Genomic DNA, 19,200 nt, shown 5'->3' with positions numbered 1-19,200 from the left:
TCAAATATTTATTATTCCTCATTTGTTTAGTAGGCATTTCAATTCATGGTGCATACATATAATAGTAAACATTAACTTACCTATGCTTTCATATTGTTTAGTGGAATGCCTGAATCTTCCGGATGTTTGTTGTAGTTCAAAGAATAACTCATTTTCTAAAAACAAAACAAAACAAAAAAAAATGGAATTTAAATAGAACATATTTTAATAGATCTTAATAGATCTTTATGACCTATCCCCACATTTGTGTAGAGGCCAGAAGTTTGGCAAACTGCATTACGATTAAAGGAGTTGTAAAGACAGAAGGTTTTTTATCTTAATGCATTCATGCATTAGGATACAAAGCCTTCAGTGTGCAGCAGACTCCCCAGCACCCCCTAATACTTACCTGAGCCCCATCTCTGTCCAGCGATGTCCATTAGTCTCTTCGCTGTCCCTGACTCTCCCTCCTGATTGGCTGAGACACAGCAGCGGCACCATTGGCTCCCGCAGCTGTCAATAAAAGTCAGTTAGCCAATTGGGAGAGAGAGGAAGCGGGGTTGAACGGCAGCTCCGTGTCTGAATAGACACACAGAGCTGCAGCGCTGCTTGGGTGCTCTCATTGCAAGCTGCTTGCTGTGGGGGCACTCAACAGAGGGGAGGGGCCAGGAGCAGTGAAGCGGGACCCGAGAAGAGGAGGATCCGGGCTGTCCTGTGCAAAACCACTGCACATAGGAGGTAAGTATAACATGTTCGTTATTTTTATTTTTTTTTTTTTATTAGACTTTACACTCACTTTTAATAATGTGGATTCTGAAAGTTGATTTCCTTTTATTGCATATAAAGGTACAAATTATTCAAGCAGTAGGACACCTAAGTTTTAGTTGGCTGGGTATAAGAACCAGCCTTCACTGTGCAGATTTAACACAAATGTACAATTTTGTTAAAAAAGTTTAAAATACAATATATCTAGAGATTGTTGTTTTGAAGGACGAAATATCCATGTCTTCTGGAGTGATGTATATCTAATAGGGCCAAATATATAAGAAGAGAGGACACACAAAGAGCCCCTTAGCGTGGAAGTCATGAGCTGTGTGGTTGAATTTTTTCAAAAAGATACATAGGATGGGTGCTTAAATAGTAAAAATTCTAGATGGAGGGATTGTCCCTTGAGATAAAATCAACCTCACCTTACCTTGTAATGTGGGCTCAGGTCCTCCAATTGTTTTGCAAATAATTATCAGTTTACCCAAAACTCACACAAGTCTGCAACTATAAAACACAGCTTGTATTCCATTGGACAAAAAAATGTGATGGGATACCTAATTGATCAATAGTTAGGTGCAGGGGGTGAAGGTGGTACAGAGTCCAGAGCTCAACCATTATGCGGTAGTCAGTACTTGCATACTAGAGCACCCCAGGTTTGAGAGATCCTACAGAACACTGTAGAGAATCCAAAGATATGAGGAGGTGAACCTGGAGGTGCTGCCATATAGACGCTATAGACCTGGGGCTACATTAGAAGGTAAGGTGAAAACAAAGGTTTGCATGATACCTCTTACTTCTCTGTCATGTTAGTCTATGAAGACACAAAGAGGGTTGATTTACTAAAACTGAACAGTGCAAAATTTCTGCATAGAAACCAATCAGCTTCCAGTTTTTTTTGTCAAAGCTTAACTGAACAAGCTGAAATCAGAAGCTGATTGGCTACCACGCACAGCTGCACTAGATTTTGCACTCTTCATTTTTAGTAAATCACCCCCCCCCCCTCCAAAAACAAAAGTTTAACTCTAATGACCATCTAACCCCCCCCCCCCCCCCCATTTGTATATTTAATATTTACTTAGATGGGGAAGGGTTAAACTGCTAAACATTTATTACTGTTTGTGTTCCCATTGGGGAACTTCACTTCTCTATTTGTATTGGTGGAAATCAAACATTTTAGAGTTGCCCACAGGTCAAAAGGAAAGAGGAAATCTTCCAATGGTTACACTGGTTCCATGGACAACTGTCTAATGCAAGGTATATAGATTAATTATTTTTGTTTAATTTGCGGGCTGAACAAAAATAATCAAACAAAATCCCCCAATCCATGCCATACAGTGCAAATCGAGAATCTCCTGCTGTGGCTATTGTTTTTGACGGCTGCAACCTGTCAGAATACCGGAGCAATAGCTGCATCTGATTGGATGCAACCACTCTTTGGACAACAATTTTGCAATTGAAAGATGTCTGGCAAAGAGATTACTCTTTGTTGTGATTTTGGGACAGAAAAGTGAAAGGAAATTTCCCCAATAGTACACAGCAAAAAAATAAACCAGAAAGGGTTTAAATCATTTCATAATCTATCCTAAATAAAGAAAAAAAAGGTTTGGCAATACATACACTTAAATGTAGATATTAATTAACAGCCAGTGTTAAGAGTGGCAAGACACGTGAGAAAAACAAGCACTTTCTTTGGATCATGTGTATATTCAGCCATAGATCTGAATTAAATTACCGTAAGTTGTTACATAATGCTCAAGGAATACCAATACTTCAACTTAGCTTAGGAGCTCTGAGAAGTGAGCAAAAGCACAATGTACATCATTTTTTTTTTTTTTTTTTTTTTTACAAACTTCTGCTATGTGAAAGTTTGGGTAGTTTGATGGTCATGAAGCATCAAGACTGCAGAAACGGTTACCTGAAGTGACAGTTTTAGCTGGTTTGGACACCATACACAGATACCCTTTTTGGGGGTTGCTAATACTGGAACTATTCTAGCCATGTGTATGTAGCAATAACTCTCGTGGAGCTGCTGGTTTAAAGCGGGCTGTTACCGTCACCTTCGTTACCTCTATTTCACCAGAACCGGGTCTAGGGTCCCGTTGAGTTTAACACCAGACGATGTAGGCAACGGACACTTGAGTATCTTTTCCAATGCTTTAATAAATGTAAATTGAAGGAACTAGCAGGAAAGAGGTAGAAGGAGAGTTGCAGGGAAGTTCAAATACCTTTTCTTAGTGTCGTATTAGGAATGGAAAGCTCGTAGATGAATGTACTCTCTTTTTAGAGTTGAATCTTTGCCCGCCTGGATAGGTTTCTCTCACTAACCTAGCAGCCAGTACGCAGCACGAACAAAAGTCTCTGCCACAGACTTGATTGGAACAAAACCCGTACAATCCTCTGCCACAGGATGTAATGGTTTAAGATGAACAGCAAACACAGCACTACAACCTTTAAGCCGACCCGGCAGTACTATGCGGTAGGATTACTTTAGGATGCGTCCTCCAACTGAGTCACCAAGCCCCTCTCCAGACAAGCACTCTGCATGATCCTTCCATGACGGGTCCTCCCCTGGGATCTTCTCAGTTGTCCAGCTTCTTCCCGTAGGACAGACAGCCCAGGACCATTTCTCTGCCGCTGTGGTAGGCCCCAGACAGGATTCTGGGCCCACCCACATGCTGCAGCGACGTGGGCCTCCCGGACGGAGGACCACGAGGTAGTACTCCTAGCACATACCTGTCGGCCAGGAGGGCCAGCAGGTGGAATGAAAGACGAACCCTAAAACATGGCGTCTGTCCCATAAATACCCTCTCCCAGAATGCAACTCGGAGGACCACCTCCACCGAGTTATCTCCAGGACAGAGGAGCACTCATATGCTTCAACGTGTTGCCTTTCCAACACCGACCCATGGTGACAACGACACCTACAGGCACAGTGCAAAACTACTTGCAACTCAGCCAAGCTGGAACAGAGGCAAATCTGACTATGTATAAACAGATAACCCACTAAATTTACCTATAAGCAGTAGATTGAAAATCTACCAGCGCTACATGTATATGACAGGATGTGATTAATATTTCAGAGTATTAAATACTTACTCTCTTATTTCTTATATGGTATGCTAAACAGCTGATGATGATAATAAAGAACAAACCCACCAGACAGCCAATGAGAACACCTTAGAGGAAAAAATAAATGTATTTAGTAAAAGTATCATTGACATAAATGGAAAACATTTGCTAAGAACAATTTAAATCTATTTATTGTACAATCATCTGCTTCTCTTCTAGCACTTACATATTTTCCAATCCTTAGCAAGAACAATTGAATTTGACTTCCCAAACTGCAGTACCACAGTTGAAATCTGACATGTTAAAGAAGACCAATTTTCCTATCTATCTATCTATCTATCTATCTATCTATCTATCTATCTATCTATCTATCTATCTATCTATCTATCTATCTATCTATCTATCTTTCTACACATTCAGCATCTACAGTAACCACTGGCAGCAAAAGTGAGTACAACCCTAAGTGAAAATGTCCAAATTGGGCCCAAAGTGTCAATATTTTGTGTGGCCACCATTATTTTCCAGCACTGCCTTAACCCTTTTGGGAATGGAGTTCACCAGAGCTTCACAGGTTACCACTGGAGTGCTCTTCCCCTCCTCCATGATGACATCACGGAGCTAGTGGATGTTAGAGCTCACCTTCCGTTTGAGGATGCTCCACAGCTGCTCAATACGGTTAAGGTCTGGAGACATGCTTGGCCATCACCTTTAGCTTCAGCTTCTTTAGCAAGGCAGTGATCATCTTGGAGGCGTGTTTGGGGTTGTCATCATGTTGGAATTCTGCCCTGTGGCCCAGTCTCTGAAGGGAGGGGATCATGTTCAGCTTCAGTATGTCACAGTACATGTTGGCATTCATGGTTCCCTCAATGAACTGTAGCTCCCCAGTGTCGGCAGCACTCATGCAGCCCCAGACCATGACACTCCCACCACCATACTTGACTGTAGGCAAGGCACACTTGTCTTTGTACTCCTCACCTGGTTGCCGCCACACACGCTTGACACCATCTGAACCAAATACGTTTATCTTGGTCTCATCAGACCACAGGACATGGTTCCAGTAATCAATGTCCTTAATCCGCTTGTCTTCAGCAAACTGTTTGCTGGCTTTCTTGTGCATCATCTTTAGAAGAGGCTTCTTTCTGGGACGACAGCCATGCAGACCAATTTGATGCAGTGTGTGGTGTTTGGTCTGAGCACAGACAGGCTGACCCCCCACCCCTTCAAACTCTGCAGCAATGCAGGCAGCACTCAAATGTCTATTTCCCAAAGACAACCTCTGGATATGATGCTGAGCACATGCACTCAACTTCTTTGGTCGACCATGGCGAGGCCTGTTCTGAGTGGAACCTGTCCTGTTAAACCACTGTATGGTCTTGGCCACTCTGATGCAGCTCAGTTTCAGGGTCTTGGCAATCTTCTTATATCCTAGGCCATCTTTATGTAGAGCAACAATTCTTTTTTTCAGATCCTTAGAGCGTTCTTTGCCATGAGGTGCGCCATGTTGAACTTCCAGTGACCAGTAAGAGAGAGTGAGAGCGATAACACCAAATTTGCTCCTCATTCACACCTGAGGCCTTGTAACACTAACGAGTCACATGACACCAGGAAGGGAAAATGGCTAATTGGGCCCAGTTTGGACATTTTCACTTAGGGGTGTACTCACTTTCGCTGCCAGCGGTTTAGACATTAATGGCTGTGTGTTGAGTTATTTTGAGGGGACAACACATTTACACTCTTATACAATCTGTACACTCACTACTTTACATTGTAGCAAAGTGTCATTTCTTCAGTGTTGTCCCATGAAAAGATATAATAAAATATTTACAAAAATGTGAGGGGTGTACTCACTTTTGTGAGATACTGTAGATATATCTATATATATATAGATGTATATCTTTATATATATCTATATATAGATATATATCTATATATCTATATATAGATATATATCTATATATGAATATACCCCTGGGACCAGCTTACAACGCTTTATTCCACGCTGTGTCTGTGTGGTAGTGGCTTTCTTGGTAGAGGATCAGGGCTTAGCTTTCTCATGTAAAAGCCATCCTGATGGGTGGATCTAATAAACTGATAAATGGTAAAATGCTAACTTTGTAAAACTGCCCATGGATGGATCGAAATTCAGCAGGTTCAGCAGGGACTTTCTAGGGACAATCATACATGTATGATAGCTTAAGCAGCCAACCAGCAAGGGAATGGGTGACTTGGCATTAGGTAATGGCTACTCTGGTAGTGAAGGGGTGTTGTGCTTGTCCCCTTCACTAGCAGCCGGGAACCAGACCTGCGGCACAGAGTACCTAGGGATCTAGCCTGGGAGTCACGGGAGAGATGTAGAGGGGCCCCTGAGAGACAGAGAGAGATTAAGCACATAGTTACAGAGTGAGGTTCATTTCCTGTATCCATTGGTAACTGTGGTCATATCACTGGTGTGAGGTGACAAGGTTTGCTGGGGTGGTGGATGCTGGTGTAGGCACTGCAACACCGGTTTCTAAATGCTGCGCACCTGGGAGTTGATGTTCTCTAACTCTAGGTTTTGGGAAGGATGCTGGAGGCCCATAGGGTGGGGCAGGAGTGAGCTGTGTTCCCCCCCAGGTTTCAGTCATGCCTTCCAGGACCAGTGATGTCAGTATCAGGAATCGATGCACAGTGCTCTGCCCCTATTTCCACACTGTAAAATGTTGCAGGGGACCAACCAAGATGCACAACATTAATCGTTGATATGTTGCTGGGGGGCTGGCTCACCCACCTCATGAAAATATATGACATAGATCCAGGGCAGGCATTCAGAAATGAATAGAAGTCCAGGATCTGGCCAGACCTGTTCCATCTCTAGCCCTCTCCAGCATCATGACACAGGAGATGGAACAGATCTGTACAGAAGCAGGACTTCCATCCTCTTCAAAATGTGTGAAAGTGGGACTGAGCACTCTGTTGTGAAGAGGGGATCTGACTCTGGTGTGATGGAGGCTGACTCTGGTGTGAAAGGAAGGGGGTCTAATGTGAAGGAAGGACTGTAATGTTCAGGGGGGGACTCTGATGTGTTAAGGAAACACATGTGAAAGGGGCCTCTAATATGAAAGTGAGGTCTTGTACACTGCCGAAAAATTTGTTAGTTTTCGTTTCATTTGATTTTTGTTTTTTTTTGGAAATTCGGAAATTCAAAAATTCGAAAATTCGTAAATTCAAAAATTCGTAAATTCAAAAATTTGAAAATTCAAAAATTGAATAATTCGTAAATCCGAAATTTGTAAAATTCAAAAATTCGTAATTCGTACATTCGTAAATTCGAAAATTCGTAAATTCAAAAGTTCGTGAATTCAAAAATTCAAAAATTCAGAAATTCGTTAATTCGGAAATTTGAAAATTTGGAAACTCAAAAATTCCTAAATTCAAAAATTCAGAAATTCAGAAATTCAGAAATTTGAAAATTCAAAAATTCGGAAATTCAAAAATTAGGAAATTCAAAAATTCAAAGATTCGGAAATTCAAAAATTCGGAAATTCAGAAATTCAAAAATTCGGAAACTTGAAAACTCGAAAATTCAAAAATTCGTAAATTCGAAAGTTCTGAATTCATAAATTCGTAAATTTGAAAATTCGGAAATTCATAAATCTGAAATTCGTAAAATTTAAAAAAATTCATAATTCGTAAATTCAGAATTCGAAAATTCATAAATTCATAAAATCGTAAATTCAAAAATTCAGAAATTCGGAAAATTTGAAAATTCGAAAATTCGTAAATTTGAAAATTCGTAAATTCAAAAATTCGTAAATTCAAAAATTTGAAAATTCAAACATTCGTAAATTCAAACATTCGTAAATTTGTAAATTTGAAAATTTGAAAATTTGAAAATCTGAACATTCGTAAATTCAAAAGTCCTGAATTCGTAAATTCGTAAATTTGAAAATTCGAAAATTCGGAAATGCAAAAATTGGTAAATTCAAAAATTCAGAAATTCGGAAACTTGAAAATTCGGAAATGCAAAAATTGGTAAATTCAAAAATTCAGAAATTCGTCAATTTGAAAATTTGAAAATTTGAAAATTCAAAAATTCGGAAATTATAAAATCCAAAAATTATAAAATCCGAAAATAAGAAAGGAAAATCCGAAAATTAGAAAGAACGAAAATCCAAAAGTCCAAGAATTCAAAATAATTAACTAACTAATAATAACTAACTATTAATTTACAGGTATTGGAATTTCCTTTCAAATTTGGTTGTTAGTGAACATAACAAATACAAATTTATCTGAAGTTACGAATTATCCAAAATAAAGAATGCCGCATCTAAACAAATGGAATGAAACTAAATAATAATAATAATAATTAACTTTAATTCGTTATGTTTACGAATTCCAAATTTCTGAAATTTCGGATTTTAGAATTTTTGGAATTTCAAATTTTTTATTTTCGAATTTCCAAAATTTTTAATGTTTGGATTTTCGAATTTCCGAAATGTTGAATTTTCGAATTTCCGAAATTTCAAATTTTCAAATTTCCGAAATTTTGAATTTTCGAATTTCTGAATATTCGGAAAAATTTGGAAATTCAGATATTTGCAAAAATTCAGAAATTCAAAAATTCTGATATTTCCGAATTAACAAATTTGTCTAAATTCGTTAAAAACCTAATTTGGAACTAAACAATTTGCACATGTCTAGACTCTAATGTGATGGTCATGACTCTGATGTGATAGAAGGACTCTATAATGATGGAGGGACTCTGGAGTGATGGGGGAGATGAGTCTGATGTGAAAGAGGGACTTATCATTCTGTGCAGATGACACCCTGCAGTTGTCCTTCAGCCCAATAAATACAGTCCAGGACTAGGGCGCCTCATGATTTTCAAATGACAAAGGAATAAGATGAGGGTATATATTCCCATCTAGGGAGATCTCAATTAGCAGTCCAAAAACAACTGGTCACCGACTCACTATATAAATTAGTGGGGTTCCTCTTAAGCTAAAGACACAATCTTAATAACACCTGGGAGGTCAAAGAAAGACAGCCCACAAAAGCAGCTTCACCAGAGGACCAACAGCAGTGTAAGCAGTAGAAATACTTTTAGCCAAAAGGCATAAAAAACAGTCACTGTTAAAATCAAGGATTGACAATGTTGTCACCTTAAAACCACTAGAGCCCAGGCCACCATTATGTACAATCACACTGTGATTCATGTATATTCAGCATAAGGTTGGCGCTAAGCAGAAATGTTAGAGCAGGCAATCCAGGACATAGCCAACCACAAGGTATGCCTGGAATCAGCTTAAATGCACATAGTGGTATTATCACCAGATTTCACAGTGGTGCTAAGTCAAGCTATCTGGAAATGAGTGAATCAAGTATGGGGATCAGCACCTAATCTACATTGGTGCCTTGCTAGAAGAGGAGTGTTCAAATCAGCAATACTGAGCATTATCGTTCAAAGCCACCTAAGTAGGCCCACTAATAGGAGTAGGCCCACTAATAGGCTTGTATCATGTCCAAATCTAATAATAGTCCCTGGCTGTAGTTGACCCTTGAGGTGTAGCCACCTAATTGGTATGCCACAAAATTGCAGTAATGTAAATATACATCAGTCTCGGTGTCCGATAGATGGACGGTGTGCGTATCGATTTGACAGAAGTCTGTATAGTTGCAGCAATTAGTCATTGATTCTGGCAAAAAAAGTGGTTAGTGGAACCAGTCGCCATATAAGCCAGCCGGGTCAGTTAATCCATATGGAGAGACAGCGTCGGCAGAGAGGATAGTACTAGGAGATTAGAAAGTGGCTCAGGCAGTTCCAAAAGTGTGAAGCATAACTAACCGTCAATGCATAAGTTCAGCAGCCAACAATCTATCCAACCTGGCAAACCGGCTCTCTAGGATAACATATGGAATTCCTAAAGCTTGGATTTAGGATTTGCTCAGAGGCTCTCACCACTCCAATGCCGTATGTCCTGTCACGTTTATCCGTTCTCAGTTTTTTTTGGATCTTGCTGTCCCTCTTAGTGCTGCCAGTAGCTAGCAATTTCAGTCATCGCATGCTTTGGCTTGGACAAGGTAGATCCGCCATGTAGTATGTGGTAGGCAGGGTGGCATTCAATGCTCCGCCTATATGGACAGAGCCTGCAGCTCGTTGACACTGTTTATGTCAATGCATTTCACCCACGTGACCGTGTGCTTTGTATGCCTTTTGGCTAAATGTTGTTTTTTGATAAGTGATCTCAATAAAGTATTTCTACTGGTTACACTGCTGTTGGTCCTCTGGTGAAGCTGCTTTGGTGGGTTGTCTTTGTTTGGCCTCCCTGGTGTTATTAGGATTGCCTCATGATTTTGCATGCTGTTAAAGGATGCCATGACTAAAGAAAGGTTGAGAAACGCTGGCCCAATATGTTGTAATCAGGAAACAGAAGAAGGGTGCGCACACAGCTTCAGGCAAAAAATGGACACACCCAGTCCAAGGTGCTAATCCTGGCTCATCACCGTAGGCAATATCAAGAAGAGAAGAAGGGATTGATCGCACACTTCGATCCAAAAGATGCTGTAGAAATTTCTTTGTCATGAGCCAGACAAAATTGCAATGATGATCAGTTCACGCATTTCACACGAAAAGAACCATGCTTGTACGCACGGTTCTTTTCGTGTGAAATGCGTCAACTGATCATCATTTCAATTTTAACCACTTCCCACCAGTCTACTGCACATAAACGGCCAGGTGGGCGCTCTCTCCTTCTGAGTGGACGTTCAGGAACGTCCCTCAGAAGGAGCAGGATCACACATGCGTTTTTACAGCTTTTTACAGCTTTTTACTCACTGATCACCAGTCTAGTGTCCCCACAATGTAAAAAACACAAAGTAAACATATATGTCCCCAAACACATGTGCCCAAAACACATGTCCCCACATAGTAAAAACACCTGTCCCCCACATATGTAACAGTAAAATCATATGTCCCAATAATTTTCTGCACACATATGTCCGTGATCTCCTGCGTACATCTGTACATGATCATTTGCGTACATCTGTCCGTGATCACACAAACCAATTATTATACACTTAATGGGATTTTTTTTTAACAAAAACATGTAGCAGAATACATTTTGGCTTAAATTTATGACAAAATTTGATTTTATTGGATTTCTTTTAAAATAGAAAGAAGAAAATATTGGGTTTTTTTTCCAAAATTCCGCTCTTTTTTCGCTTCTATCACACAAAAAAAGGGGGTCGTGAATAAATACCACCAAAAGAAAGCTCTATTTGTGTGAACAAAATGATAAAAATTTCATTTGGGTACAGCATTGCATGACTGCTCAATTGTCATTGAACGTGCGAGAGCGCTGAAAGCTTAAAATTGGTCTGGGAAGGAAGGGGGTCAAAGTGCCCAGTATTGAGGTGGTTAAAGTAAAAATAGTGTTGGCTGTGCTACCCCCAATATCATATCATTAATTACACCACGTTTTTCACCCGTGAAATAGATCGTATAACTGACATAAATGAAAATGAGATATAAATATTGCACAGATATATAATCGCTATCATATAATATCAATCTTTATCATAAACATAAAATCAAAATATGCTTCAAAATAACACCACATAAACTTCCAATATCTGTGTGTTAAATTCTATATTATAATGTCCAATTTTTGCAAGTGCTTTGCGATGTGCCAGTTAAACAGTGAATCCCTGAATCCCTGTGAATATGCTATTCTTGTGCTCTTAATTCCTCATCCATGATTAGTTGTGACTATTCCACCACTCCAGTGACAACACCACATGGATTGGCCACTCACGAGATAATGGTATAAATACGCCTTTGGTTCATTAAGAAGAGATAACCACTCCACTTGTTTTGCTTGTCTATGCTGTCCCAATAAAATTATGAGCAAGTAATATCCGTCCATTGCGAAACGCATGAAAACGAGGCTTGCACTGCACGCCGACATAGGAAACACACAGCGACATCTTCATCCATTCTAACTGCTGGATAAGCTTGGTGCCGGCTCATGGGCACTAGAAAATTTGAGTTTACAGTCTCTTTTTTAATTGTTTATAAACAGTGTATGCATACTGCGCAATGATCGCTGTTTGTTTTTTATGAGGATGGATATTACTTGCTCATAATTTTATTGGGGACAGCATAGACAAGCAACACAAGTGGAGTGGTTATCCCTTCTTAATGAACCAAAGGCATATTTATACCATTATCTGGTGAGTGGCCAATCCATGTGGTGGTGGTGGTGGTGTTGTCACTGGAGTGGTAGAATAGTCACAACTAATCATGAATGAGAAATTAAGAGCACAGGAATAGCATATTCACAGTGGATAGTCCACACAGGGATTCACTGTTTAACTGGTACATCGCAAAGCACTAGTAAAAATTGGACATTATAATATAGAATTTAACACACAGATATTGGAAGTTTATGTGGTGTTATTTTGAAGCATATTTTAATTTTATGATAAAGATTGATAGTATGTGATAGAGATTATATATCATTGTGCAATATTTATATCTCATTTTCATTTATGTCATTTATATTATTTATTTCACGGGTCAAAAAAAGTGGTGTATTTAATTATATGATATTGGGGTAGCGCAGCCAACATTATTTTTACTTTAATTTAATTTTCTTTCACCTATTGGATGAATTTATTTTTTTACTGCAGCAACCAGTTTTATATGTTTTTTTATGTTTTGACACAATCAACAGTTATTTTGCGCCGGTGACCCATATACACCCATTTCAATCATTGCAATTTTGTCTGACTCATGTCAATAAAGACATTTCTACAGCATCTTTTGGATCCAAATGTGCAGTCATTCTCTTCTTCTCTTCCCAATACGTTGTACATGGGATTTTCATGGAAGCCACCTAGAGATGCAGGGAACTATCGTTCACTCGTGCACTACTCATTCATGACTTCTGGTACAGAAGTGCACCATGTGAATAGGGAGTGCTGGTTCCTTGCATCTCTGCCACATCACACAACATGACCAAAGTAAATTAAAGTAGAATGAGAGAGTAAGGCTTACCTGCAGTTTCTGAATGTTCTAAACAGAATAGAATGAAAAACAGCGTGAGAAAGAAATTGTAAAGCTGTTCGATATACAGTTATATATGGTTACCAGCCTCATGTTTACAATATATTTCTATGGAGCATACAATAGATTTTGCTGTGCCCGCCAGTGTACACTACATATGAATGCACCCTAAAAGCCGAATCTGTTAATGGCAAGAAGATCCACAAACTGTCTTGATTCTGATGGAGTTGGAAGGATCTGGCTACGATAGAAGAAGTCAGGCTTGACAATATGTGCAAAGAAGTTATTGTAATTTTACATTTGCAGAAGCCCTTGCTGCCCCTTGCTGAAATTCACGTGAATGTTTCACATTCAGTAGGGCTACTGCCTACTGAATGTGATGACAAGGGTTTTGTTGCAGCCATGGCATGTATATAACCCCCTCCAGCTGCTGTATTTGGTTTAGGGGTACAGTAAAACTGCGGCTCACTGGCCTTTTTTTATGCCCCTGGTCGCAAGTGTGAATGAGCCCTTACAGTATGAACCAAGTATTTCACATACGTCCTAGAGGAGTTGTCGTGTCTTTTGTAGCTGTTGTTGAGTTGGTGGTGAAGGGTTTATCTGAAGTAGTTTCTGAAATGCCTATAAAAAAAATATATCAAAAACTTGTATTTCATAATTTAACATTAGCCTGGATGCATGACGCTTCACTAACAAGTACAGCATGCTAAAAACGCCATTGCAAGTATCGCTGATAGTAAAGCATTCTATACACTATACGTTTCAAGTCTGTGTAACACTGGCATTTTTTTAGGCATTATTTAGGAGTGACATACTGTATTTCTAAGGGGTTTAACACCTGGTTCATTTGTTTTTTTTTGTTTTGTTTTTTATATAAAAAAGCTTCTTTTGGAAGGGAATCCAAAAAAGTGTATGAGTACACAGTATATACAAAGCTCCATTGGGAAGTACAGAATCACTTAGTCCTTTAAAACCTTTATCTATGAAGCATCAACAAGGGAAAGTTGGGAGGAGTGGATGGATGAATGAGAGCATGGGTGGATGGCTGAGCAGGAGGAAAGATGGACTGAAGCTAGAACAAGCAGGAAAACCTCTGCAGCTCCCGCAAATTAATATCATCCCCAAAGAAGAGCAGACTCCGGAAGAACTGTACACGTGGCTCAACTAGGATTACTTTTCCCAAGGTCAGATCCTCAAAGAATGATTTTTGCAAAAAGGTTTTGGCCCCACCTTAGTTGAACAATCCTTTAAAACATGTGCTATCACTCATACTAGGGCCGTTAAAATAGAGACCACCTCTGGGTCTGATATTAAATTCATAGTTTAAATTCATATCCTTTCCTGTTTTAAACAGATGGAGAAGGTCATTGCTAGACATTGGGAAATACTTTTGAAGGACCCCAAGTTGGGGCCAGTCCTCCCAAACAGACTCAAATTTGTGTACCAAAGGGCACCTAATGTCAAAAACAGAATTGTACATCAGCAAACTACCACCCAGTAATAAGCCCTCTTCTAATCCTATAGCTACTTTTTTCAACATAATAGGGATGTTTAAATGTAGAAAATGAAAATGTAAAGTGTATACATTTGTTGTCTATTGCAAAAAGAGTTTCACCAACAAGAAGGGTAAAACTTTTTCCATCAGCTCCTTTTTCATCTGTTCTACTAACTTTGTTATATACTACCTCTCATGTCCATGTGGTCTCATTTACATAGGCAGGACAATTTGCACAGTCCAGGCACATTTCTGCAAACACCGGACACTCATTGAGGAAGGTAGTACTGATCATAGTGTTCCCTGTCAGTTTAAGTACACTCATAATTGCTCCACCAATGGCCTTCAGGTCTGGGTTTTGGAGCAAATTCCCCCCTTGCGACTCGTGGTGGGGAGATTCCATAACCTCTGCTGCAGAGAAACCTTTTGGATCTATTATCTTAATACTCATATACTTATAGGAGGTATAAATGAGGAACTTTGAGGCACGTACTATTTTGTAGTGGGCACCTTGTTCCCTCTTTGGCCTTATATAAAAAAAATATTTATATTCTATTTTTTATTTAACTTCGATAATCATTTTAGTTTCTGGTATTCTAAAATATGATGATATTATGCACTTATTTCTCAAATAGTTTAGCTAGTCCTTAAATGAACAGTTGTGCCATTCCTCTTTTTTATACAAGTACACACATACATATATATAAATATATATATATATATATATATATATATATATATATATATATATATATATATATATATATATATAAATAAGTAAATATATAATATTTATTTATATTAAAAACAAATTTTAAGACTATTATATCGTAAATTGTAATAAAAATACACAATGAATTATCACTTAGAGCAAACAAGACAGGATTGCAGTCTATTGCTACTGTGATTTACATTTGTAGATTGCGCACTTACCACTGTCAGGTGCTTTGGTATCTGCAGGCGAGGTGGAAAATTCAGGCTGTGTTATTGGTTCACCTGGTGAATGTTATGATGAGATATAAAAATATGTAATTGTTGTGTTCCCACTTCTCAGCTTTTAGGGTTCATTCAGATGGGTGATTAGTCCTGTTCTCTGTGCAAAGCAGCTGGCAGATTCATGCGTGTCCACCCCAAAGCTGCCAGCAGGCAGCCCACAGAAGTGGATGCACATGCAGTGGCTGCACAGACACAATCACATGTCAAAGTTTGACATGAGGATGAAGGTAAGAGTGGGTGCAGGGATCTGAAAGTAGAACCATGCATTCAGATCCATGCACCTACTGCTGTCCAATTTTGATGTAGCGCTATAGAGCTGCTATAATTTAACTAGTTCTTTCCCAAAACAATGAATGAGCCCATAGCTGAATTCCAAGCAGAAATAAAAGGCACAAATTAACATAGCTCTAAATCCTATAATACATCATTGAAGATGTGTCAACACTAAATCAATTTTTAGTATGTATGGCATCAAGCCAAATCTGTTGTCTTACCTGTAGATCCTGCCAGTATCAGCACTTCCTGTTTCAGGTTGACAGTACTAAGCCACTGCCTCACCAACAGCAGCAGCGTTATCAGTCTGCAGTGTGTGCTCCTTCAGTAGGCTGCTGGGCCAATTATGAGCTCTGCGCATACCTCCTACAGACCTTATAGCCTTCCCAATGGCCAACAGAAGCAGCACATATGGCAGGCTGACACTGATGCCACTAGTTAGCAGCAGCTTAGTGTAGGCCTGCAACAAATAATTATGTTACTGGGATGATCTCCAAGTAAGAAACTTTGCAACAGAATCACAAAAAATATACTGCTTAAAGTGGACTTTTAGTCAGAAAATAAAGTCCTGCTAGATTACCTCAGGCTGGCCTCTTTTGCCGGTATAGCTATGTAATTTGTAATGTACATTTAAAATAAGTGCCTATACTGTTTAAATCCAGTAATACACCGTCTTATCCTGCTCTGCACATGCTCAGTTGCTCTCCATCATTGGGCATTTGTAGGCACTGCTGAATTTGTAGAGGCCAATCTGCTGACAGCCTTAAAGCGGAATTAAAGCCTCCTATCCTTTACAGACAAGGAAGCTGCTTCTGTTTGCTTCTGTTTGATCTGCATCTACCATAATGCTACACATCTGATCGGTTATGACACCAGCCATTTGATGGTTTGACAGTTTGGTTGAGGACACAATCAAATGTGACAGTTTGCAATCCCAGCATTCCAGGAATGTAACTATTTTTTGAATCAGTTTAATTGATAGGTTTAGTTCCACTTTCTGAATTGCTTCTGTTCAGGGGCTCTGAGCTTCACAGCAAAAAGGCAGCCTTCAACAAGACTAAACAGGTGCAATGCTGGAGGCAATTTACAGCACACACTTATTTTGGTAGCATAATTATTAATGTGGACTGTATGTTCCTTGCTAAAGCACATTATTTTTTATCAAGTTGTTATGGGTAAAGTTCCACTTTAGGAAAAACTGTGGAGTATGTTTGCAAACACAGAAAAAAATAGATTTTGGGTTGAAAAGTGCAACTGAAAAGACAAGGTAATGCCACCAGCTTATGACAACCACAAGAAAATGTTAAAGGATGACTACATTTTAGGTACAGTCCCAGCCTTCTTTTCCCAGCCTCCTAAAATAATCTAATCTTGAACACCCCCACCCCAGAGCATAGTTATCTATATGTGGTCTCCTCTGGAGTTTTCATTTTTGAAATCTCCTCTAGCACAGTCCGCCCCATCACAGGAACTCTTCACAGATGTGACTGAAGCTTTACTCCTACACTTGAAGGTCAGGTCAGATGTACAGGACAGGGGGTTGTAGATTAGGCTAAGGCACCTATCCATTAAAATACATGTGCTCCCACTGCAGAGACTCTTCAAAGTTAGATAACAATGCATTCCTATGGGCATCATCCTTTTACATTCGTGTCTGTGTTTGTTTCCATTTTTTTCAACAGAACAAGTCTCTATTTTTGTTCTGGTTAAAAAACAGAAGTGGACCTAAATGGATGTAAACATACAAATGGTTGGTTTTTGTATCGGTTGTTAGGAGCCGGCGCTGGACAATCATCCATTTACATCCGCGTCCGTTCAGTTACGATTTTTTAAACAGAACAGCCAATGTCCAGCTACATTAAAACGGAACAGATATAACGGATGAAAACGGATGCCATCCGTTTTCATCCGTTTCATTTATGTCAACTTTTTTTGTGTATACCATTGTCACCGCTGATTGTTTTTGCAACAACTAATATAAACAAATGCAAAAACGGATGTAGATTGCTGTAAACTGATGTACAATAAACTGAACTAAACTGATATAAACTGATGTAAACTGAATGGAACTGAAGTGAAAATGGATGTAGACTGAACTGAATTGAAGACAGATGTGCAAACTGATGTTAACTATTGTAATCTGAATCATTTTTTTCTTAGAAAAAAACGTGACTGCATGGATAATGCCCCGTGTAAAAGGGGCCTAATGCCCCGTACACACGGTCGGATTTTCCGACGGAAAATGTGTGATAGGACCTTGTTGGAAATTCCGACCGTGTGTAGGCTCCATCACACATTTTCCATCGGATTTTCCGACACCCAAAGTTTGAGAGCAGGCTATAAAATTTTCCGACAACAACATCCGTTGTCGGAATTTCCGATCGTGTGCACACAAATCCGACGCACAAAGTGCCACGCATGCTCAGAATAAATAAAGAGATGAAAGCTATTGGCTACTGCCCCGTTTATAGTCCCGACGTACGTATTTTACGTCACTGCGTTTACAATAATCGGATTTTCCGAAAACTTTGTGTGACCGTGTGTATGCAAGACAAGTTTGAGCCAACATCCGTTGGAAAAAATCCTAGGATTTTGTTGTCGGAATGTCCGATTAATGACCGACTGTGTGTACGGGGCATTAGAGTGTAGAATCATTCTTTACACCCATTTGTAAGGATATTTTTTTCAATGTTAATTTTTTTTTTTATTTCATGTATATATTTATTTTTTAATTAAATGCAATATATTCAACATTAGGAAAATTATAGAAATTATATAAATAAAGGGGAATAAAAAATGCAATTTCATATGGGAATAGCATTTTAGAAGTAAATAGAATTGCATTACTTCAAGTTACTCTTTGGTGTATTTCCCCAAAATAAAGAAGCCTGCAGTTGCTAACATTTTCTAGACATAGTACAGTTTGTTTTCTTGGTCTAATATTAATTCCTTATACAATGTTACCATATTTAACCAATCTGGCATTAAAGTAAGCTCAAACCTGATAATCTCAGATGAACTTTAACATGTTGATATAGTTTCAAAATTGATTTGCAGTATTTTTAAAACAGCAGCTTTCTTTAAAATAATGATGCACAATGCACAGGTCAAAATAAATGTCAGTCCATTTTAAATTATTAAAAAAACAGTTATTAGCACTATATTAGCAATTTTAATGACAATTCTAATTGGTGTTTTTGGTGTTTTTTAAGGGAAAAAAACAGAGGGTAAGTCAATTTTATTATATAAATCTATAAATTACAAACTTACTATTGTCAGGTGCTTCACTAACTGTGTGAAAAACTGGAAGCACAGATCCGCTTGTAGTTTCAGATGTTGCTTGGTCTGTGTTGAGTAATGTAAGAAATAAGGTAATTATTTTTCATTACTTTTTATTTCTATGGTGTGCAAAAAATAAGTCAACAATTTTTTCTACTCTAAATCATATGTGATCCAATTATTCCTAATTTAAAAGTCATGGAGATATTTGTAAATAGAGTTGGGTGAACGGTTCGGGCCAAGCAGAAGTTCGCGAACACCCGTTCGACAGGTCTTATTCCTGCTGAATGCCCTG

The 19,200-nt window shown here is 38.8% G+C and overlaps 1 protein-coding gene across 4 annotated transcripts in view; it reads right to left on the bottom strand.

Moving 5' to 3' along the window:
* LOC141112037 (uncharacterized) overlaps positions 1 to 19,200 on the bottom strand; it is a 46,892-nt gene that overhangs the window by 7,646 nt on the left and 20,046 nt on the right. Inside the window, exons 3-8 of one of the 4 annotated variants that reach the window (XM_073604419.1) lie at positions 18,897 to 18,971; positions 15,291 to 15,353; positions 13,403 to 13,483; positions 12,854 to 12,871; positions 3,844 to 3,923; positions 81 to 155 (exon numbers count right to left, since the gene is read on the bottom strand). In XM_073604419.1, coding sequence (XP_073460520.1) covers positions 81 to 155; positions 3,844 to 3,923; positions 12,854 to 12,871; positions 13,403 to 13,483; positions 15,291 to 15,353; positions 18,897 to 18,971 — 392 coding nt within the window. The remainder of the gene's footprint in view (positions 1 to 80; positions 156 to 3,843; positions 3,924 to 12,853; positions 12,872 to 13,402; positions 13,484 to 15,290; positions 15,354 to 18,896; positions 18,972 to 19,200) is intronic. The other 3 variants (XM_073604426.1, XM_073604442.1, XM_073604434.1) reach the window with 3 other exon arrangements.

The sequence above is a fragment of the Aquarana catesbeiana genome, linkage group LG01, assembly GCF_042186555.1.
Source record: "Aquarana catesbeiana isolate 2022-GZ linkage group LG01, ASM4218655v1, whole genome shotgun sequence".
NCBI lineage: Eukaryota > Metazoa > Chordata > Amphibia > Anura > Ranidae > Aquarana > Aquarana catesbeiana.
Note: the sequence above shows the minus strand (reverse complement) of the source record. Positions and strands in the feature narration are given on the sequence as shown.